Raw genomic sequence first — 18,740 nt, 5'->3', positions numbered from 1 at the left:
CGAGAAAAGGCTATTTATAGAAACAGCGGCACCAGGCCGTGAGAGAACCCAGGAGTCCTGGCTCCCGCCCCCCTGCTCTGACCCACCACCCCCACTTACCCCTCCCGAACCAGGGAGAGAACCCAGGAGTCCTGGCTCCCTAGCCCCCCCTGCTCTAACCCCAGCTCCCCCACTCCCCTCCATTAGCCAGGGAGAGAACCCAGGAGTCTTGCTCCAGCCCCCCCTGCCTCTAACCACCAGCCCCCCCTCCCATACCGGGAGAGAACCCAGGAGCCCTGGCTCCAGCCCCCCCTGCTCTGACCCACCATCTCCCACTCCCCTGCAAAGAACCCCAGGCGTCCTGGCTCGGGTCCCCCGCTGAATTGTTTCAGCCCAGATCCCTGTCTGCCCCCCTCCCCATAGCGGGGGCAGTTGGGGCCGGCTCGGAAGGGTTAACTCACCTGGACTGCGCAGCCGGGAATTCTTAACTTCGGGCTTTTGTGACGAGGGGATGGGGGGGGCACGGGCTGGGAGCCCGGACTCCTGGGTTTCTCTCCCCGCTCTAGAGCTGGAAGCCCGGACTCCTGTTTCTCTCCGCCCTGGGGGAGGGGCTGGGAGCCCGGACTCCTGGTTCTCTCCCCGCTTTAGGGGCTGGAAGCCCGGACTCCGGGGTTCTCTCCCCGCTCTGGGGGCGGGGCTGGGAGCCCGACGCCTGGGTTCTCTCCCCGCTCTGGGGGCAGGGCTGGGAGCCCGTACGCCTGGGTTCCGGAGCTGCTTCCCTGGGCTGCAGGTCAGGACTGTGCCCCTGTCTCGTGTTCCTCATTTTCTGGGTTCTGTCGCCATCGTGTGGCCACGTTCTGCTACTGCACGCCCCGGCTTCCCCCCCAAATGGTCCTATGCGGGGGGGCTCAGGGACTCCTCGCCCGGGGCTGGGATGCAGCCACCTCTGGGGAGGGACGCGGGGCTGGGTACAACCGGGACCCCCGCCCGGGGCTGGGACGTGGCTGATTCTTGTGTTTTGGCTGAGTGGCGGGTGCTGGGGCGCAGATCTGCTCATCGTCTCACGCGCTGGGCTCGGTCCCGAGATCCCGGACTCCTGGGTTCCAGCCGCAGCCGCCTCGTCTCCCCAGGTGGGCGGGGCAGCAGCGAAGTGGGGGCGGACGTGGGACACAATCTGGCAGAGGCGCGGTAAGGACAAAATGCACGCGCTCTGAGCTGGGAGCTACAAACCCAGCCAGATGAGGGACGGATATAGTCGAGAGGAGTTGTTGGGCCCGGTCCAGAAAAAACCCCGCTACAAACAGCCCCCCCCTCCCTCCCCAGAGGCGGCTGCATCTCAGGGCCAGGCGAGGTATCCCGTGTGTCTAGGCCCCGCATCCCTCCCCAGAGGTGGCTGCATCCCAGCCCCGAAAAACGGGTCCCTGTGAGCCCGCCCCACCCACTGCGGAGGCCCCAGATCGGCACCGAACCTGGGGTCCTTGTATAACCAGCCCCTGCCCCAGCCCAGAGTGGCCGCATCTCCGGAGAAAAGCGAAACTGAAAGCCAGGACCCTTCAGCGCCCCCAGGTCTGTTTGGGGGTGTCTGGAGGAACGGCTGTTCCTGCAAGGGAAGGAGAGGAGCCGGTAAGTGGGGGGGAGCTTTATTGATAGGATTTTAAAGTCAGACAGTCTGGGCCCCAAACAGACAAACAGCTGAGAGGGCCCCCCCCGCCCCTAATTAGCGATGCCAGGCAGGGGCCGCTAACGAGTCGGCCAGAGCAGGCAGAGCCCTGCATGGGCACAACGTGCGGAGCCGCATCCGAGCCGCCCGCCCCCGACGTGGGGCACAGGCCCGCAGCAAGAGCCGGGCTTGCGGGACGCAGGCCAGAAGGGCCTGGCCCCGATGGGGGGCGCCGGCTCCGATCCGGCCCGGGCAGGGCCTGGCTTGCTCGGGGGGCCGGGGATGGGGCAGGGGCCTGGCCCCGGTGGGGGGTCCCAGGGCAGGGCCTGGCTGGCTCGGGGGCCGGGAATGGGGCAGGGGCCTGGCCCCGGTGGGGGTCCCAGGGCAGGGCCTGGCTGGCTCGGGGGGGGGGGGAAATGGGGCAGGGCCTTGGCCCCGGTGGGGGGTCCCAGGTGCAGGCCTGGCTGGCTCGGGGGCGGGAATGAGGCAGGGGCCTGGCCCCGGTGGGGGGCACCATCTTCCGATCCGGCCCCCGGCAGGGCCTGGCTGGCTCGGGGGGCCGGGGAATGGGGCAGGGGCCTGGCCCGGTGGGGGGCACCAGCTCCGATCCGGCCCCGGGCAGGGCCTGGCTGGCGCCTGGCTCCCCCGTCTCCAGCCCCGCGCAGGGCGCTGACTTACTTCCCCGGAGCCAAGAACTGGAAGCGCGACGATGCGCCGGGAGCCCACGTTCCTCTCAGCCGAGACGTGTCCCAACCCCGGAGCCCGTCGAGTTCCCCATCCGCAGCCCGGCCTGGCCTCATTCAGCCCCCAGGCCGGCGCCCGCCTCCCCCATTGGCAGCAGCGCTCAGTCCCCCCAATGCGCCACAGCGCACCAGGAACGCTGGCGGGGGGCTGCGGGTCGGGAGTGAGGGCACCGGCAGAGCTGGGGGGGCAGGGCTGGGCTGGGGGGGGGCTGCGGGTCGGGAGTGAGGGGCACCGGCAGGCTGGTGGGGCACTAGGCTGGGCTGGCGGTGTGGCTGCGGGTCGGGAGTGAGGGGCCCTGGCAGAGCGGGGGGGCAGGGCTTGGGCTGGCGGGGGGGCTGCGGGTCGGGAGTGAGGGGCACCGGCAGAGCTGGGGGGGCAGGGCTGGGCTTGGCGGGGGGGCTGCGGGTCGGGAGTGAGGGGCACCGCAGAAAGCTGGGGGGGCAGGGCTGGGCTGGCGGGGGGCTGCGGGTCGGAGTGAGGGGCATCTGGCAGAGCTGGGGGGGGCAGGGCTCGGCTGGCAGGGGCTGTGGGTCGGGAGTGAGGGCACTGGCAGAGCTGGGGGGGGCAGGGCTGGGCTGGCAGGGGCTGCGGGTCGGGAGTGAGGGGCACCGGCAGAGCGGGGGGGGCAGGGCTGGGCTGGCCAGGGGCTGTGGGTCGGGAGTGAGGGCACTAGCAGAGTTGGAGGTGGCCGGGCTGGGCTGGCAGGGGCTGTGGGTTGGTAGTGGGGGCACTGGCAGAGCTGGGGGGCTGGGCTGGCAGGGGCTGCGGTCGGGAGTGAGGGGCACTAGCATAGCTGGGGGGGGGAGCCCAGAATTTAATTTTCTTCTCTCTCCAACCCTCTCTCCTCCCTCCTCCCTCGTCCAGCACCCAGCTCCTGGGTTCCCGCCTGTCCGCCCCCCGCCCCCGACAGCTGCTTTCAGCCCTAATTAGCCTGGGCTCCCCCCTCCCCCTGGATCACATTAAATGATGGCTCCTCCTGCTTGGACGTTCATAGACTCGCATTCCCTGCCTGTGAAAACCCAGCCCCCCCGACCCCCTGGATGGGAGAGACCCCAGGGCCCGCCCTCTCCCCCGATCCTTCAGCTGGCGCCGCTGGCGATCTCTTCATTAAATGTCAGTCCGCAGCATCCGCCACTGGATGGAATATTTCCTGGCCCTTGAACTGGAACCAGGTTGGGAGTTGTCATGGCAACATGGATGGGGGGCAGTGGAGCAGGAGGCGGGAGGGGGGAGATTGAAATCTCTGAATCTCCCAGTATATTCCCTGGTCGAGAGATCCCACATTTATCTCCGTGAGCGGGCTGGGCTGGCAGGGGCTGTGGGTCAGAAGTGAGGGGCCCCGGCAGAGCTGGGGGGTCAGGGCTGGGCTGGCTAGGGGCTGCGAGGTCGGGAGTGAGGGGCACCGGCAGAGCTTGGGGCGCAGGGCTGGGCTGGCAGGGGCTTGTGGGTCGGGAGTGAAGGGGCCCGGCAGAGCTGGGGGGCAGGGCTGGGCTGGCGGGGGCTGTGGGTCGGGAGTGAGGGGCACCGGCAGAGCTGGGGGGCCAGGGCTGGGCTGGGCAGTGGCTGCGGGTCGTGAGTGAGGGGCACCGGCAGAGCGGGAGGGGGGCAGGGCTGGCAAGGGCTGCGGGTCGGGAGTGAGGGGCACCGGCAAGCTGGGGGGGGGGCAGGGCTGGCAGTGGCTGCGGGTCGGGAGTGAGGGCACCGGCAGAGCTGGGGGGGGGGTGCTGGGCTGGCTGGCAGGGGCTGCGGGTCGGGAGTGAGGGGGCACCGCTGCACCCTGTACTAACTCTCTTTCTTGCTTTATTTACCACGCAGGAGAGACCAGGCGTCCTGGCTCCCAGCCCCCCTCCCCGCCTTCCCCTCCGCCACAGCATTTTGGGTGAATTCGCTTTTCTGGTGTCCCCGTAGCCCCGGGTTCTCCCCATCACACCCAGGCCAGGTCTGTCTGTCTGTCTGTCCGCCCAGCCCAGCCCCGCCCCTCTGGACTCGCCCCCCCGCCGATCCTCCGGCTGCTCATCCCGCCAGGCGCGATCCCTCCAGCTACTTGTTGCCGGCGAGAAGGGAGCAGGTAGCGCGGGCGGGGGGAGATTTTGGGGCAGAAGGGGGAGGGGAATGAACTTGGTCCGAGGCTGAGGGGAGGGGGCAAGGGGAGGAAGTGGGAGAATGACCTGGGAGGCAGAGGAGGGGTTGTGGGGGGATGCAGGTGGGGGCAGTGCAGGTGGCAGTGGAAGAGGGGGATGCAGATGGGGGGGCAGTGGAGGAGGGGGATGGAGCTGGGGGACGGAGCTGGGAGGTAGGGCAGGGGTGGGGGCAAGTGGAGGAGGGGGATGCAGGTGGGGACGGAGCTGGGAGGTAGTGGCAGGGGTGGGGGGCAGTGGAGAGGGGGATGCAGGTGGGGGATGGAGCTGGGGGCAGGGGCACAGCTATGGGGGAGGGGGCAGTGGAGGGGGGATGCAGGTGGGGACGGAGCTGGGAGGTAGGGCAGGGGTGGGGGCAGTGGAGGAGGGGGATGCAGGTGGGACGGAGCTGGAGGTAGGGCAGGGGAGGGGGGCAGTGGAGAGGGGGATGCAGGTGGGGGACGGAGCTGGGAGGTAGGGCAGGGGTGGGGGGCAGTGGGTAGGAGGGATGCAAGGTGGGGGACGGAGCTGGGAGGTAGGGCAGGGGTGGGGGCAGTGGAGGAGGATGCAGGTGGGGGACGGAGCTGGGAGGTAGAGAGCAGGGCTGGGGGGCAGTGGAGGAGGGGGATGCAGGTGGGGGAGGGAGCTGGGGGTAGGGCAGGGGAGGGGGGCAGTGGAGGAGGGGGATGCAGGTGGGGGGACGGAGCTGGGAGGTAGGGCGGGTGGGGGGCAGTGAGGAGGGGGATGCAAGTGGGGGGCAGCGCAGGCGGTGCGGGGAGAGGGAACGGAGCTGGGGGCTGCAGGGGAGGGGCTCTGACCCCCCCCGCACCCGGTGAACCCCCGCCCCCCTCCCTCGCAGGGCGCATGCATGTCCGGCCGGGGCGGGGGTCGGGACAAGGCCCCGGTGCCGATCCGCGAGCACATGGCCATCGACGTGAGCCCAGGCCCCATCCGCCCCCATCCGCCAGATCTCCGACTACTTCCCCCCGCCGCAGCCCTGGGGAGGCCCCGCGCAGGACGGGGGGGGGCCCTGCCGCCCGCCCGCCCCCCTCGACACCCCCCTCGGCTCGGGGCCCGCAGAGCAGGGATACGAGGCCGACAGCTATGACTTCGAATGACACCAGTAAGTGGCTGGAAGGGGGAGGGGACCCAGGCGTCCGGGACGGGTCCCCTAGGGGCCCTGCAGCGCCCCCAGAACCGGGCTGCACAGTGAGACCCCAGGCTTCCGGGACATAGATAGATAGATAGATAGATAGATAGATAGAGAGGGTGTGGGGGGACAGATAGATAGATAGAGGGGTGGATGGGGATAGATAGATAAAGGGGTGTGTGGGGATGGATAGATAGATGGGTGGATGGGATAGATAGATAGAAGGAGTGTGGGGGGATGGATAGATAGATAGAGGGGGTGGCTGGGGATAGATAGAAGGGTGTGGGGGGACAGATAGGCAGATAGATAGATGGGGTGTGTGGAGATAGCTAGAGGGGGTGGGGGGGGGGATAGATAGATAGAGGGGGTGGATGGGGATAGATAGAAGGGTGTGGGGGACAGATAGGCAGATAGATAGATGGGGTGTGTGGAGATAGATGGGGTGTGTGTAGAATGATAGAGGGGGTAAATGGGGATAGACAGATGGGGCGGATGGGATAGATAGATAGAGGGTGGGGGGCATGGATAGATAGAGGGGGTGTGGGGGAATAGATAGAGGGAGTGTGGGGGGTGGGATAGATAGAGGGGTGGAACTGGGGATAGATAGAGGTAGTGTGTGAAGATGATCGAGGGGGTGTGGGGGGATGGATCGATAGAGGGGGTGGATGGGGATAGATAGAGGGAGTGTGTGAAGATAGATAGAGGGAGTGTGTGAAGATAGATAGAGGGGATGTGGGGGGATGGATAGAGGGGGTGTGGGGGGATGGATAGATAGAGGGGGTGGGGGGGGAGATAGAGGGGCTGGATGGGGATGGGATAGGGAGGTGGGGAGCCGAGGGGCTGTGCGGGTAGGTAGATAGCGAGCTGGGCTATGAGTAGGTGACAGGTAGTGGGGAGTCAGGGTGGACAGCAGAGTGTCTGGGGAGTTGGGGGGGGGGGCTCTGATTGATCCTGGTTTTCTTTCCCACAGCGGCTCTGGGGACCCTGGAGTTTGATCTGCTCTATGACCCCGAGAGCTGCACCCTGCACTGCACCATCCTCCGGGCCAAGGTAGGACTCTCGACCCACAGCCCCCCGCCAGCTCACTGCCACTCCGCAGCCCCTGCCAGCCCAGCCCTGCCCCCCCAGCTCTGCCGGTGCCCCTCACTCCCGACCCGCAGCCCCTGCCAGCCCAGCCCTGCCCCCCAGCTCTGCCGGTGCCCCTCACTCCCGACCCGCAGCCCCTGCCAGCCCAGCCCTGCCCCCTACCCCAGCTCTGCCGGTGCCCCTCACTCCCAACCCGCAGCCCCTGCCAGCCCAGCCCTGCCCCCTACCCCAGCTCTGCCGGTGCCCCTCACTCCCGACCCGCAGCCCCTGCCAGCCCAGCCCTGCCCCCTACCCCAGCTCTGCCGGTGCCCCTCACTCCCGACCCGCAGCCCCTGCTAGCCCAGCCCTGCCCCACCCCCAGCTCAGCCGGTGCCCCTCACTCCCGACCCACAGCCCCTGCCAGCCCAGCCCTGCCCCCCAGCTCTGCCGGTGCCCCTCACTCCTGACCCACAGCCCCTGCCAGCCCAGCCCTTCCCCTCCAGCTCTGCCGGTGCCCCTCACTCCTGACCCGCAGCCCCTGCCAGCCCAGCCCTGCCCCCCCCAGCTCTGCCGGTGCCCCTCACCTCCCGACTCACAGTCCCTGCTAGCCCAGCCCAGCTCTGACCCCCACCAGCTCTGCCGGTGCTACTGACGCCCGACCCGCAGTCCCCGTGCAGACATGTCTCAATCTGGCTGCGTGTTCCCTGTAATTAAAGGCTGGGAGGCGTCTCCAGCCTCGCTCACCCCTTTCTCTCTTTCCCACCTTTGCTGCTGCCTAACCCCACTGGAATGGGGGGGGCTCCCCCAACAGTGTCCTGCCTCGACCCTTCAATCCACCCACACACCCCAATTCCCAGCGGCAGGAATGGTGCAGCCATCAGCATCCTGGCAACTTGCCAAGACTGGGACCAGAGGCATCTGTGTTGCCATGGCAACGCAGCGGGGTGACTCAGGGTGGGGACCAGGCGCAAGAGACAGAATATGGTGATGGGGACTGGGTCTGCCGGTGCCCCTCACTCCCGACCCGCAGCCCCCCTGCCAGCCCAGCCCTGCCCCCCCAGCCCTGCCGGTGCCCCTCACTCCCGACCCGCAGCCCCCTGCCAGCCCAGCCCTGCCCCCTCCCAGCGCTGCCGGTGCCCCTCACTCCCGACCCGCAGCCCCCTGCCAGCCCAGCCCTGCCCCCCCAGCCCTGCCGGTGCCCCTCACTCCCGACCCGCAGCCCCTGCCAGCCCAGCCCTGGCCCCCCCAGCCCTGCCGGTGCCCCTCACTCCCGACCCGCAGCCCCTGCTAGCCCAGCCCTGCCCCCTCCCAGCGCTGCCGGTGCCCCTCACTCCCGACCCGCAGCCCCCTGCCAGCCGAGCCCTGCCCCCTCCCAGCGCTGCCGGTGCCCCTCACTCCCGACCTGCAGCCCCTGCTAGCCCAGCCCTGCCCCCCCAGACCTGCCGGTGCCCCTCACTCCCGCCCCACAGCCCCCACCAGCCCAGCCCTGCCCCCTCCCAGCGCTGCCGGCGCCCCTCACTCTCGACCCGCAGCCCAATGCCAGACCAGCCCTGCCCCCTCCCAGCGCTGCCAGTGCCCCTCACTCTCCACCCACAGCCCCTGCTAGCCCAGCCCTGCTCCCCCCAGCTCTGCAAGTGCCCCTCACTCCCGACCCGCAGCCCCTGCCAGCCCAGCTCTGGGCTCCCCCTCCAGCTCTGCCGGTGCCCCTCACTCCTGACCCGCAGCCCCCTGCCAGCCCAGCCCTGCCCCCCCTCATTTTCTGCTGATGCCCCTCACTCCTGACCTGCAGCCCCTGCCAGCTCAGCCCTGCCACCCCCCCAGCTCTGCCGGTGCCCCTCATTCCCGACACGCAGCCCCCTGCCAGCCCAGCCCAGCTCTGCCGGTGCCCCTCACTCCTGACCTGCAGCCCCTGCTAGCCCAGCCCTTCCCCCAAGGCTCAAATCTCTGCCAAACCTCCCCATCCTGGAGCCTGGTTTGCTCTGGGCTGTGAAATGGGGGAGTTCCCAGCGGGGACAGTCTGGGGTGAGACCCTGGGTGGGTGCTGTGGGCTGGTTCAGGGCTCAGCCATTCGGGGGCCCTGGCGCAGTTGGAGGGAGGGGGTTGGGGGTCACTGGGGAAGGCAGCACCTGCATGGTGCAGGGACGTTGCAGGGCCGTAGGGAGCTGGGGGGGCTCTGATCTCTCTCTCCCCCCCAGGGGCTGAAGCCAATGGATTTTAATGGCCTGGCTGATCCCTACGTCAAACTTCACCTGCTGCCGGGGGCCTGCAAGGTAAATATGCCCCCCATTGTCCCCCTCACACCCCAGGCCCGGACCCCCCCCGCCCCCTCCAGACCTGGCCACACTGGTCTGTGCTGCTCCGCACTGGGCCTGGCCAGTTGATCCTGGAACAACCAGCTCGGGGCTGGGCCGTTCCGGTTTGTCCCGGGCCCCACCACTTCTTACCAGCTCAGCCCAGGGAAACCGGTCGGTATCAGTTTATGGGCCTGCTGGTCCATACTGGTTCATACTGGCCTTGGGGGGACGTGCTGGAACCCGCTGCTTTATCCACGTCCCTCTCCCCCACCGCCAGGCCAACAAGCTGAAGACGCGAACGCAGCGGAACACCCTGAACCCCGTGTGGAACGAGGGGCTGACGTACACGGGCATCACGGGGGAGGATATGGCCCGGAAAACCCTGCGGTGAGCCCCCCGCCCTGCGCCCCTCACTCCCGCCCTGCAGCCCCCTCCCCGCCATGGTGCCCCTCACACCCGACCCGCAGCCCGCGACTCGCATGGTGCCCCTCACTCCCGACCCGCAGCCCCTGACCCACACAGTGCCCCTCACTCCCGACCTGCATGGTGCCCTTCACTCCCAACCCGCACAGTGCCCCTCACTCCCAACCCGTAGCTCCCTCCCCTGCGATGCCCCTCACTCCCAACCCGCAGCCCCTTCCCCCCACGGTGCCCCTCACTCCCAATCTGCAGCCCTGACCCGCACGGCGCCCCTCACTCCCAACCCGTAGCTCCCTCCCCTGCGATGCCCCTCACTCCCAACCCACAGCCCCTTCCCCCCACGGCGCCCCTCACTCCCAATCTGCAGCCCTGACCCGCACGGCGCCCCTCACTCCCAACCCGCATGGTGCCTCTCACTCCTGACCTGCCACCCCAGACCCAAACGATGCCCCAAACTCCAGACCCGCAGCCCTCTCCCTGTGGTGCCTCTCACTCCCGACCCGCAGCCCCCTTCCCGCATGGCACCGTCCCTCCCATCCTGCAGCCCCCTCCCCATACGGTGCCCCTCACTCCTGACCCGCAGCCCCCTCCTGTCACGGCACCCCTCACTCTCGACCCGCAGCCCCAACTCCACGTCTCCCCCAGGGTCTCAGTCTGTGACGAGGACAAGCTGACCCATAACGAGTTCATCGGGGAGACCCGGGTGCCGCTCCGGCGCCTCAAGCCTGCCCAGAAGAAGCATTTCAACATCTGCCTGGAACCTCAGATCCCGGTGAGACCCCCCAGCCCCTCCCCCAGCCAGATGTGCCTTGCTGGACGGTCCAGATGTGCGAGAGGCCCTCCCGTGTTCAGCTGGTCCCTCTAGCACTGCAGCTGCCTCCTGCCCAATTCCAGATGTGCCACGTGGCATCTGCCAGATGTGCCTTTGTGACCACTCCCTGTGCTAGTATGAGCCCAATTCCAGATGTGCCCCAGAGTAGTAGCCAGATGTTCTTTAGCTGCTCCTTTTCCAGCTGTTCCCTGGGGCCACAACTCTAACATACACCGTGTTCCAGCCCCTTCTCCTTTCCAGATGTGCCCCAGAGATTGCCCAGCTGGGCCATAGCAGTCACTGCCTTTCCAGATGTGCAGGGAGGGTGTGTCATGCAGGGATCTGGTTTTTTGACTCTTCCTCTCCCGCTGCCTCCCTCCCACATCTCCAGCTGGCCTCCCCGTCCGCCATGTCGGCCGCACTGCGAGGAATCTCCTGTTACCTCAGAGAGGTAGGACCCCTCCCCCCACGCCAGTTATCCCTCCCCAGATGCCTGGGTCCCATCCCGTGTGTGTCTCTGGGAGCGCCACAGGGTCCCCTGAGGAGCCGTCCCAGACGCCTGGGTCCCATTCCCATCCCGTGTGTGTCTCTGGGAGCGCCGCAGGGTCCCCTGAGGAGCCGTCCCAGACGCCTGGGTCCCATTCCCATCCCGTGTGTGTCTCTGGGAGCGCCGCAGGGTCCCCTGAGGAGCCGTCCCAGACACCTGGGTCCCATTCCCATCCCGTGTGTGTCTCTGGGAGCGCCGCAGGGTCCCCTGAGGAGCCGTCCCAGAGGCCTGGGTCCCATTCCCATCCCGTGTGTGTCTCTGGGAGCGCCGCAGGGTCCCCTGAGGAGCCGTCCCAGACGCCTGGGTCCCATTCCCATCCCGTGTGTGTCTCTGGGAGCGCCGCAGGGTCCCCTGAGGAGCCGTCCCAGACGCCTGGGTCCCATTCCCATCCCGTGTGTGTCTCTGGGAGCGCCGCAGAATCCCCTGAGGAGCCGTCCCAGACGCCTGGGTCCCATTCCCATCCCGTGTGTGTCTCTGGGAGCGCCGCAGGGTCCCCTGAGGAGCCGTCCCAGACACCTGGGTCCCATTCCCATCCCGTGTGTGTCTCTGGGAGCGCCGCAGGGTCCCCTGAGGAGCCGTCCCAGATGCCTGGGTCCCATTCCCATCCCAGGCTCTGGGAGCGCCGGGGGGCCCCGGGAAGCTGTCCCGGATGCCTGGGTCCCCCATGGCAGCGTGAGGGTGTGCTGACAAGCTCCCCCTACCCCCCACAGCTGGAACAGGCAGAGCAGTGGGAGCTGGAGGAGCGGGGTCGGATCCTGCTGGCGCTGACGTACAGCTCCGAGCGCCGTGGGCTGCTGGTGGGAATTCTGCGCTGCGCTCACCTGGCCGCCATGGACGTCAACGGCTATTCCGACCCCTACGTCAAAACGTGAGCTGGAGGGACGGGCACGGGGGGGGCAGTGAGGTTGAGGGGGGCACACATGGGCAGTTGGGAGTCTGAGGGGCTGGGAAAGGGAGAGGGCTCTGGGAACGGGGAGGAAGGGTGTGAGGCAGAGGGTGCTGGGTGGGGGACGGGGGGGGAAGGCGAGGGGGCCAAACAGTGGGGAGAAGGGATTGGATTCAGGGGGCCCAGGTGCAAAGACTTAGAGAGTACAGGGAAGCGGAGTGGGGGAGGGCGCTGAGCAGGGCTAGGAGAAATTGGGGTGCACGTAGGGGAGGGTGAAAGGGGATGGGGTGGAGGTGAGAGTGGGGAGCCTGGCGCGGAGCAGAGCTGGGAGTGGGGCCCACCCCAAAAATCGGTGTCCTGACTTTAAACCGGGCATACGCAGAGCAAGAGCGCCCTCTGGTGGAGTTAGGGAAACTGCAGGACTCCTGGGTTCTCTCCCGGCTCTGGGAAGGGAGTGGGGGCTGGTGGGTTAGAGCAGGGGGGCTGGGAGCCAGGACTCCTGGGTTCTCTCCCCAACTCTAGGAGGGGAGTGGGGGCTGGTGGTTAGAGAAGGGGGGGCTGGGAGCCAGGACTCCTGGGTTCTCTCCTCGGCTCTGGGAGGGGAGTGGGGGCTGGTGGTCAGAGCAGGGGGGCTGGGAGCCAGGACTCCTGGGTTCTCTCCCCAGCTCTGGAAGGGGAGCGGGGGCTGGTGGGTTAGAGCAGGGGGGCTGGGAGCCAGGACTCCTGGGTTCTCTCCCCAGCTCTGGAAGGGGAGTGGGGGCTGGTGGGTTAGAGCAGGGGGGCTGGGAGCCAGGACTCCTGGGTTCTCTCCCCAGCTCTGGGAGGGGAGGGGGGGCTGGTGGGTTAGAGCAGGGGGGCTGGGAGCCAGGACTCCTGGGTTCTCTCCCCAGCTCTGGGAGGGGAGGGGGGGCTGGTGGGTTAGAGCAGGGGGGCTGGGAGCCAGGACTCCTGGGTTCTCTGCCCAGCTCTGGGAGGGGAGGGGGGGCTTGTGGGTTAGAGCAGAGGGGCTGGGAGCCAGGACTCCTGGGTTCTCTGCCCAGCTCTGGGAGGGGAGGGGGGGCTGGTGGTCAGAGCAGGGGGGCTGGAGCCAGGACTCTTGGGTTCTCTGCCCAGCTCTGGGAGGGGAGGGGAGGGGGGGCTGGTGGTCAGAGCAGGGGGGCTGGGAGCCAGGACTCCTGGGTTCTCTGCCTGGCTCGGGGAGGGGAGGGGAGGGGAGCGGGGGCTGGTGGTCAGAGCAGGGGGGCTGGGAGCCAGGACTCCTGGGTTCTCTGCCTGGCTCTGGGAGGGGAGTGGGGGCTGGTGGGTGAGAGCAGGGGGGCTGGGAGCCAGGACTCCTGGGTTCTCTCCCCGGCTCTAGGAGGGGAGTGGGGGCTGGTGGTTAGAGAAGGGGGGGCTGGGAGCCAGGACTCCTGGGTTCTCTCCCCAACTCTGGGAGGGGAGTGGAGGCTGGTGGGTTAGAGCGGGGGGGGCTGGGAGCCAGGGCTCCTGGGTTCTCTCCTCGGCTCTGGGAGGGGAGTGGGGGCTGGTGGTCAGAGCAGGGGGGCTGGGAGCCAGGACTCCTGGGTTCTCTCCCCAGCTCTGGGAGGGGAGGGGGGGCTGGTGGGTTAGAGCAGGGGGGCTGGGAGCCAGGACTCCTGGGTTCTCTGCCCAGCTCTGGGAGGGGAGGGGAGGGGGCTGGTGGTCAGAGCAGGGGGGCTGGGAGCCCGGACGCCTGGGTTCTCTCCGGGCTCTGGGAGGGGAGGGGGGGCTGGTGGTCAGAGCAGGGGGGCTGGGAGCCCGGACGCCTGGGTTCTCTCCGAGCTCTGGGAGGGGAGGGACTCCTGGGTTCATCCTGTCTCTCTGGGCAGGTACCTCAAACCAGACATGGAGAAGAAATCGAAGCACAAAACGAGCGTGAAGAAGAAAACGCTGAACCCTGAATATAACGAGGTGCAGGGGGTGGGGCTCCAGGTGGGGGGCCGGGCCCAGAGCACCCCCACACGTTGCTGTAACGCCCCCGGCTGTTGGGGGGACTTGGCCTGACCACCTGCTCCCCCCGCCCTCAGGAATTCCTCTACGAAATCGCCCAGCCGGAGCTGGCGCAGAAATGCCTGGAGATCACAGTCTGGGACTACGACCTCGGGAAATCCAACGACTTCATCGGTGAGGGGCCGCGGGCAGGGGACAGGATAAGCGGCACCAATGGGGCAGGGTAAGGGGTGCCATGGGGCAGGGCCCGGAGAGCCAGGCAAGGGGTGCCATGGGGCGGGGGGGGTTCTGGGCCCGGGGGGCCAGGCAAGGGGCTCCGTGGGGCGGAGGGGGCTGGAAGGGCCAGGCAAGGGGCTCCGTGGGGCGGGGGGGGCTGGGCCCGCCGGGGGCCAGGCAAGGGGCTCCGTGGGGCGGGGGGGGCTGGGAGGGCCAGGCAAGGGGCTCCGTGGGGCGGGGGGGGCTGGGCCCGCCGGGGGCCAGGCAAGGGGCTCCGTGGGGCGGAGGGGGCTGGAAGGGCCAGGCAAGGGGCTCCGTGGGGCGGGGGGGGCTGGGCCCGCCGGGGCCAGGCAAGGGGCTCCGTGGGGCGGGGGGGGCTGGGAGGGCCAGGCAAGGGGCTCCGTGGGGCGGGGGGGGGCTGGGCCCGCCGGGGGCCAGGCAAGGGGCTCCGTGGGGCGGAGGGGGCTGGAAGGGCCAGGCAAGGGGCTCTGTGGGGCGGGGGGGGGGCTGGGAGGGCCAGGCAAGGGGCTCCGTGGGGCGGGGGGGGCTGGGCCCGCCGGGGGCCAGGCAAGGGGCTCCGTGGGGCGGGGGGGGGCTGGGAGGGCCAGGCAAGGGGCTCTGTGGGGCGGGGGGGGCAGGGCCTGGAGGGCCAGGCAAGGGGCCCCCTAACCCCCCCTCCCCGCAGGTGGCACGACCCTGGGCCTGGGCTCGCAGGGCGAGCGGCTGCGGCACTGGCTGCGCTGCCTGCAGACCCCCGACCAGCGCTGGGAGCAGTGGCACACGCTGACCAATGAGCTCCCAGAATCCTCGGCCTTCGCGCCCTGATTGGCCCCGGGGCCCGCAGCTCCCTGCCTGCCTCTTAAAGGAGCAGGGCCCTTTGCACGAGGACTCTTGCATGTTTACACGGGGGCAGGAAGAAACCCGCCCCCTCCGTGCTGTGTCTGTCTGGGGGGGCTGTTTGGTTACGTTGCCGGAGGGGCGACACTGACTCCACCCCTCTCAGCCTGTTGTGGGGGAGGGCCCTCATATGCAAATTGTCACTTGCTGCAAAATTATGCAAAACAGTATTCGGATTGGTGGGAAACTAGCCCCTCCATCCCCTCCCACACACCCCTCCTTTCAAGGAGGAATTTTAGCACCTTCCCCTTTAAAAGTAATTTTTTGTCTGCAGTCAAAAGTCCCACCCCCGCTCTTAAAGGAGCATCCTTTTTCTGCACCGTTTTTTTACAAAACGGTTTGTAAAAAGGGTCATTTGCACCAGGAGGGTCCCCCCAAAACCACCAGCCTCATTCAGTGGTTTTTCTTCTAAGGGCTTCTGGGATTTCAGGGGGGCCAGGGAGGGTTGGGGGGCAGTCAGGGGTCACTGAAGTCGCCACGGCACTGTTTTTATACCAAAATCTTGTTTAATTGGTTAAATTGCATGTCTGGAGCCTGTTAATACAATTGGAATGGATGTGAAATAAACTGGGGGGCCTCTTGGGGGCCCCCACCACAGTGTTGAGCTGTGTGTATCTCGGGTGCCACCCCCAACCCCCCCTATTCCGGTATATCTATGACAAGCTCATCATCCCCATCCAGGGGGTCTTCGCCACTCCCCTCTGCCGCGTCGCTGAACATTTGCTGGGGCACAGTGCTGAGGATGGTGGGGGGCGGGAGCTTGGAGGAGAGGGGGGCCAGAGGGCCCCCCCGGGGTGAAGAGAAGGGGAGACCCCCCACCACTGAGCAGTCGGGATGGGTGGCCGGGGTCAGGGACATCTGTAAGGGAGAGATGGGAGGGAAAGTGAGGGGGCTGCTGACCACATCCCGCCACAGAACCTCCCTCCGTGCTCCCCACAAACCCCCCACCTGTCCTGAACTCCCTCCCCTAACCCCTCCATTCCCTCCTCCTGACCCCCCATACTCCTTCTGCTCCAACCCTCACCCTCTCTCCTTCACCACACATGGGAACCACACCACCAACTCCCCACTAACCCACATGTCCTGGGCTTGACTCCTGCATGACCCTTCGCTCCCAACCCCCGAACACACACCCTAACTACTCCCAGACACATGACCCCTCCCCAGCTGACCCCCATACTCCTCCCCCCCGGCCAGGCAGTACCTTTAGCTTGCGGGTGCCCTTGGCCCGTCGCTCAGGGCGGGCGCGTTCAGGGCGGGGGGCGCAGGGCTCCGGCGCCAGGTACTCGGAGGGGAACGGGCTGTAGGGGGGGGAGGCCAGCTGGGGATGGGGGGGAGGGGGGGAGTACAGGAGAGATGGAGAAAAGGTGACAGAGTGAGAGAATGGGGGAGCACTGCAGGATGGACACCCCACCTCCCACAACCACCCCCCATACACACAATGCACTCAACCACCACCACCACCCCGGGCATTCCCACATATCCCATCACCCAGACAATACCACACAACCCTGCCCATGCACCCTCACCAAGGAACACCTCCTAATGCCCCCCTCAATGCTCACTGCCTTAATGCACACTCCACAGCGCCCCCCCATGGGACAGCCGACATCCACAGCCAGCTTTACTACAGAGCCCCACTGCTTGACAACTGCGCCGGCGAGGTGGGTGACCTCCATGGAGCAACTGGGGGCAAGGCAGGGGGTGGCACCTCCCCACTCAGCCGATGCCAATGAGGGCTCTGCCTTTGAAGCCAAGGTAGCCATGTTGGATACTGGCAGTGTGCCAACTTTGCCCATGTTAAATATGGCAGCTCTACCCACACGGCCATGGCAGCCATATTGGATACTGGAACAGACATCACCTTTCCTGGAGATGGGGCCTATCCTGAAGCTACAGCAGACATATTGGATACTGGCAGAGATCACATCACCAGCCCTCAGCCCATCTGCAGGCCATACTGGATTCTGGCACCACATTCACCAAAGTGGAGGGGTCACTCACTGAGCTTAAGTAGGGGGAGGGCGCCCCCGAGCCCTGCAGAGGGAAGCCTGAGGTCGCCTGGAGAGAGAGACCAGAGGATGATGGGGATGAGGCTCCGCCAAGCTGGGGGCTCCGCTTCCTGGAAGCGGGAAGAGACACACAGGAAGTTGCCACAGGAGCAGCCATGTCACATACTGGCACATGCCCATCCACTGCCCACATTAAATACGATGGTTCTACCCAGAAAACCAGGCCAGCCATGTTGGATTCTGGCACAGCCCCGTCCCCAGTGGGACGCGAGGCCTCATACTCACCTCTTCAGTGGCTGTGGCTCTGCCCCCTTGGGCCCCTCCCCATCACTGTTCTCCGAGGAGGCTGTGGCCTCTGAGTCTGGAAGGGGAATGGGGGGAGGGTTAATGGGGGAAGACACCCATCCACAGCCTGCTCTGAACCACCATCCAGTCTGTCCCAATTCACTGACACCCCCAGGTCTCATTAACCTCCCTACAGCCTGCGCTCCTTCCCCCACAATTCAAACCCCACTGTCCTCCTCAATACCAAACATCCCCTGGCCTCCTCAGCCACAGCCCTTCCCCTGACACAGCCCCCAAATCCTCCTGTGACCCGTGCCCCCCACTGCACCCCCAGTGGCCCCTTTCCACAGCCTAGGCCCTCCCATCAGCCCTCCCCTGCAATGGCCCAACACACGCCAGCCCCTGCACAGACAACCCCTCCCCAGCCCCACCCCCCTCAGAGCCCCTCTCAACACGCCCAGCCCCCACATGCCCACTCCCCAGGACCCGAGGATGCCCCAGATGCACCTGGTTGAACACCCCTGCACCACCACTCAGGGGCTGGGCACCTCCCCGGGCTCCCCCAACCTTGCTAGGCTCCGGAGGAGGCTCCGTGACACCCCCAGCCCGGCTTGAAAGCTTTGGGGGGCTACAGGAAGGGAACAGGGCGGCAATAAGGGGCCGAGCTCAGGAGGGACCCCCCGACCCCACCCCCGCCACGGCCAGCACCTGACGATTCCTCATCCACGTTCTCGTAGTGCAGCAGCCGGTCCAGGAGGAAGCTGGGCAGGAAAAACTGCAGAGTCAGAAACCCCCAAACCCCACCACACAGCCCCTCCCCCCCGCCAGTGCCCCCCCTCCCCGTCCGCCAGCCCCGCCGGTGCCCCCCCTTTCCCTCCGCCAGCCCCGCCGGTGCCCCCCCTCCCTTCCCCCAGCCCTGCCGGTGCCCCCTCCCACTCCCCCCCCAGCCCTGCCGGTGCCCCCCCTCCCTTCCCCCAGCCCTGCCGGTGCCCCCTCCCACTCCCCCCCAGCCCTGCCGGTGCCCCCCCTTCCCCTCCGCCAGCCCCGCCGGTGCCCCCTCCCACTCCCCCCCCAGCCCTGCCGGTGCCCCCCCCTCCCTTCCCCCAGCCCTGCCGGTGTCCCGCACTCCCGACCTGCAGCCCCTGCCGGCCGGGGGGGGGGGCGGGTCCCCCCGTTACCTTTTGTCCCGCGACACTTTCAGCAGCTTCCGCTGGGCCTTGCGCAGCTCCTCCTGGAAACACTCCTGCTCCTGGGGGGGGCGGGGGGGTTAGCGCCGGGCCCGGCCCCTCCCCCACCCTCGGCCCCCGCCCCTCCCCCACCCACCGCCCCCGCCCCTCCCCCACCCTCGGCCCCGCCCACCGCAGCCCGACCCCGCCCCGCGCCCCGCCCCCCTCACGTAGATCAGCAGCTTCAGGCGCCGCTTCAGGGCCCGGTAGCGCCGCTTGTAACCGCCCGGCTCCGCCTCGGCCCCGTTCATCGCAGGCGGTTCCCGGCATCCCCCGCGCGGGGGCGGGGCCTAGCTGCCACGGCCCGTTCCCGGGCAGCGCCACACCTCCCATCAGCCCCTGCGCCCCCGAGCTCCCCATTGGCCGGTCCCCGGGCAGCGCCACACCTCCCATCAGCCCCTGCGCCCCCGAGCTCCCCATTGGCCCGTTCCGGGGTAGCGCCACACCTCCCATCGGCCCCTGC

The 18,740-nt window shown here is 67.9% G+C and overlaps 3 protein-coding genes across 4 annotated transcripts in view; 2 read left to right on the top strand and 1 right to left on the bottom strand.

The window, feature by feature from the left end:
* Positions 1–12,439, top strand: part of TNFRSF12A (TNF receptor superfamily member 12A) — a 28,710-nt gene extending 16,271 nt beyond the window's left edge. The window contains exon 6 of the mRNA XM_050952445.1: positions 12,423–12,439. The gene's annotated coding sequence lies outside the window, so the exon portion shown is untranslated. The remainder of the gene's footprint in view (positions 1–12,422) is intronic.
* DOC2A (double C2 domain alpha) overlaps positions 1–14,803 on the top strand; it is a 20,410-nt gene extending 5,607 nt beyond the window's left edge. Inside the window, exons 4-12 of one of the 2 annotated variants that reach the window (XM_050952379.1) lie at positions 6,621–6,700; positions 8,911–8,985; positions 9,287–9,396; positions 10,075–10,201; positions 10,632–10,691; positions 11,498–11,655; positions 13,521–13,602; positions 13,719–13,815; positions 14,543–14,803. In XM_050952379.1, coding sequence (XP_050808336.1) covers positions 6,621–6,700; positions 8,911–8,985; positions 9,287–9,396; positions 10,075–10,201; positions 10,632–10,691; positions 11,498–11,655; positions 13,521–13,602; positions 13,719–13,815; positions 14,543–14,682 — 929 coding nt within the window. In that variant the 3' untranslated portion in view covers positions 14,683–14,803. The remainder of the gene's footprint in view (positions 1–6,620; positions 6,701–8,910; positions 8,986–9,286; positions 9,397–10,074; positions 10,202–10,631; positions 10,692–11,497; positions 11,656–13,520; positions 13,603–13,718; positions 13,816–14,542) is intronic. The other variant, XM_050952378.1, reaches the window with a different exon arrangement.
* Positions 14,804–15,240: 437 nt separating this feature from the next.
* On the bottom strand, positions 15,241–18,571 carry INO80E (INO80 complex subunit E). The gene is made up of 7 exons (XM_050952412.1): positions 18,448–18,571; positions 18,230–18,300; positions 17,760–17,812; positions 17,052–17,127; positions 16,759–16,876; positions 15,959–16,075; positions 15,241–15,612 (listed from the first exon to the last, which is right to left on the bottom strand). The coding sequence occupies exons 1-7, from the start codon at positions 18,526–18,528 to the stop codon at positions 15,394–15,396; spliced, it is 735 nt and encodes a 244-aa protein (XP_050808369.1). The 5' UTR covers positions 18,529–18,571; the 3' UTR covers positions 15,241–15,393.
* Between the last annotated feature and the right edge of the window lie 169 nt (positions 18,572–18,740).

This window comes from Gopherus flavomarginatus, chromosome 5, assembly GCF_025201925.1.
Source record: "Gopherus flavomarginatus isolate rGopFla2 chromosome 5, rGopFla2.mat.asm, whole genome shotgun sequence".
NCBI classification, from domain to species: Eukaryota; Metazoa; Chordata; order Testudines; family Testudinidae; genus Gopherus; species Gopherus flavomarginatus.
This window is presented reverse-complemented; position numbering and strand designations above follow the sequence as displayed.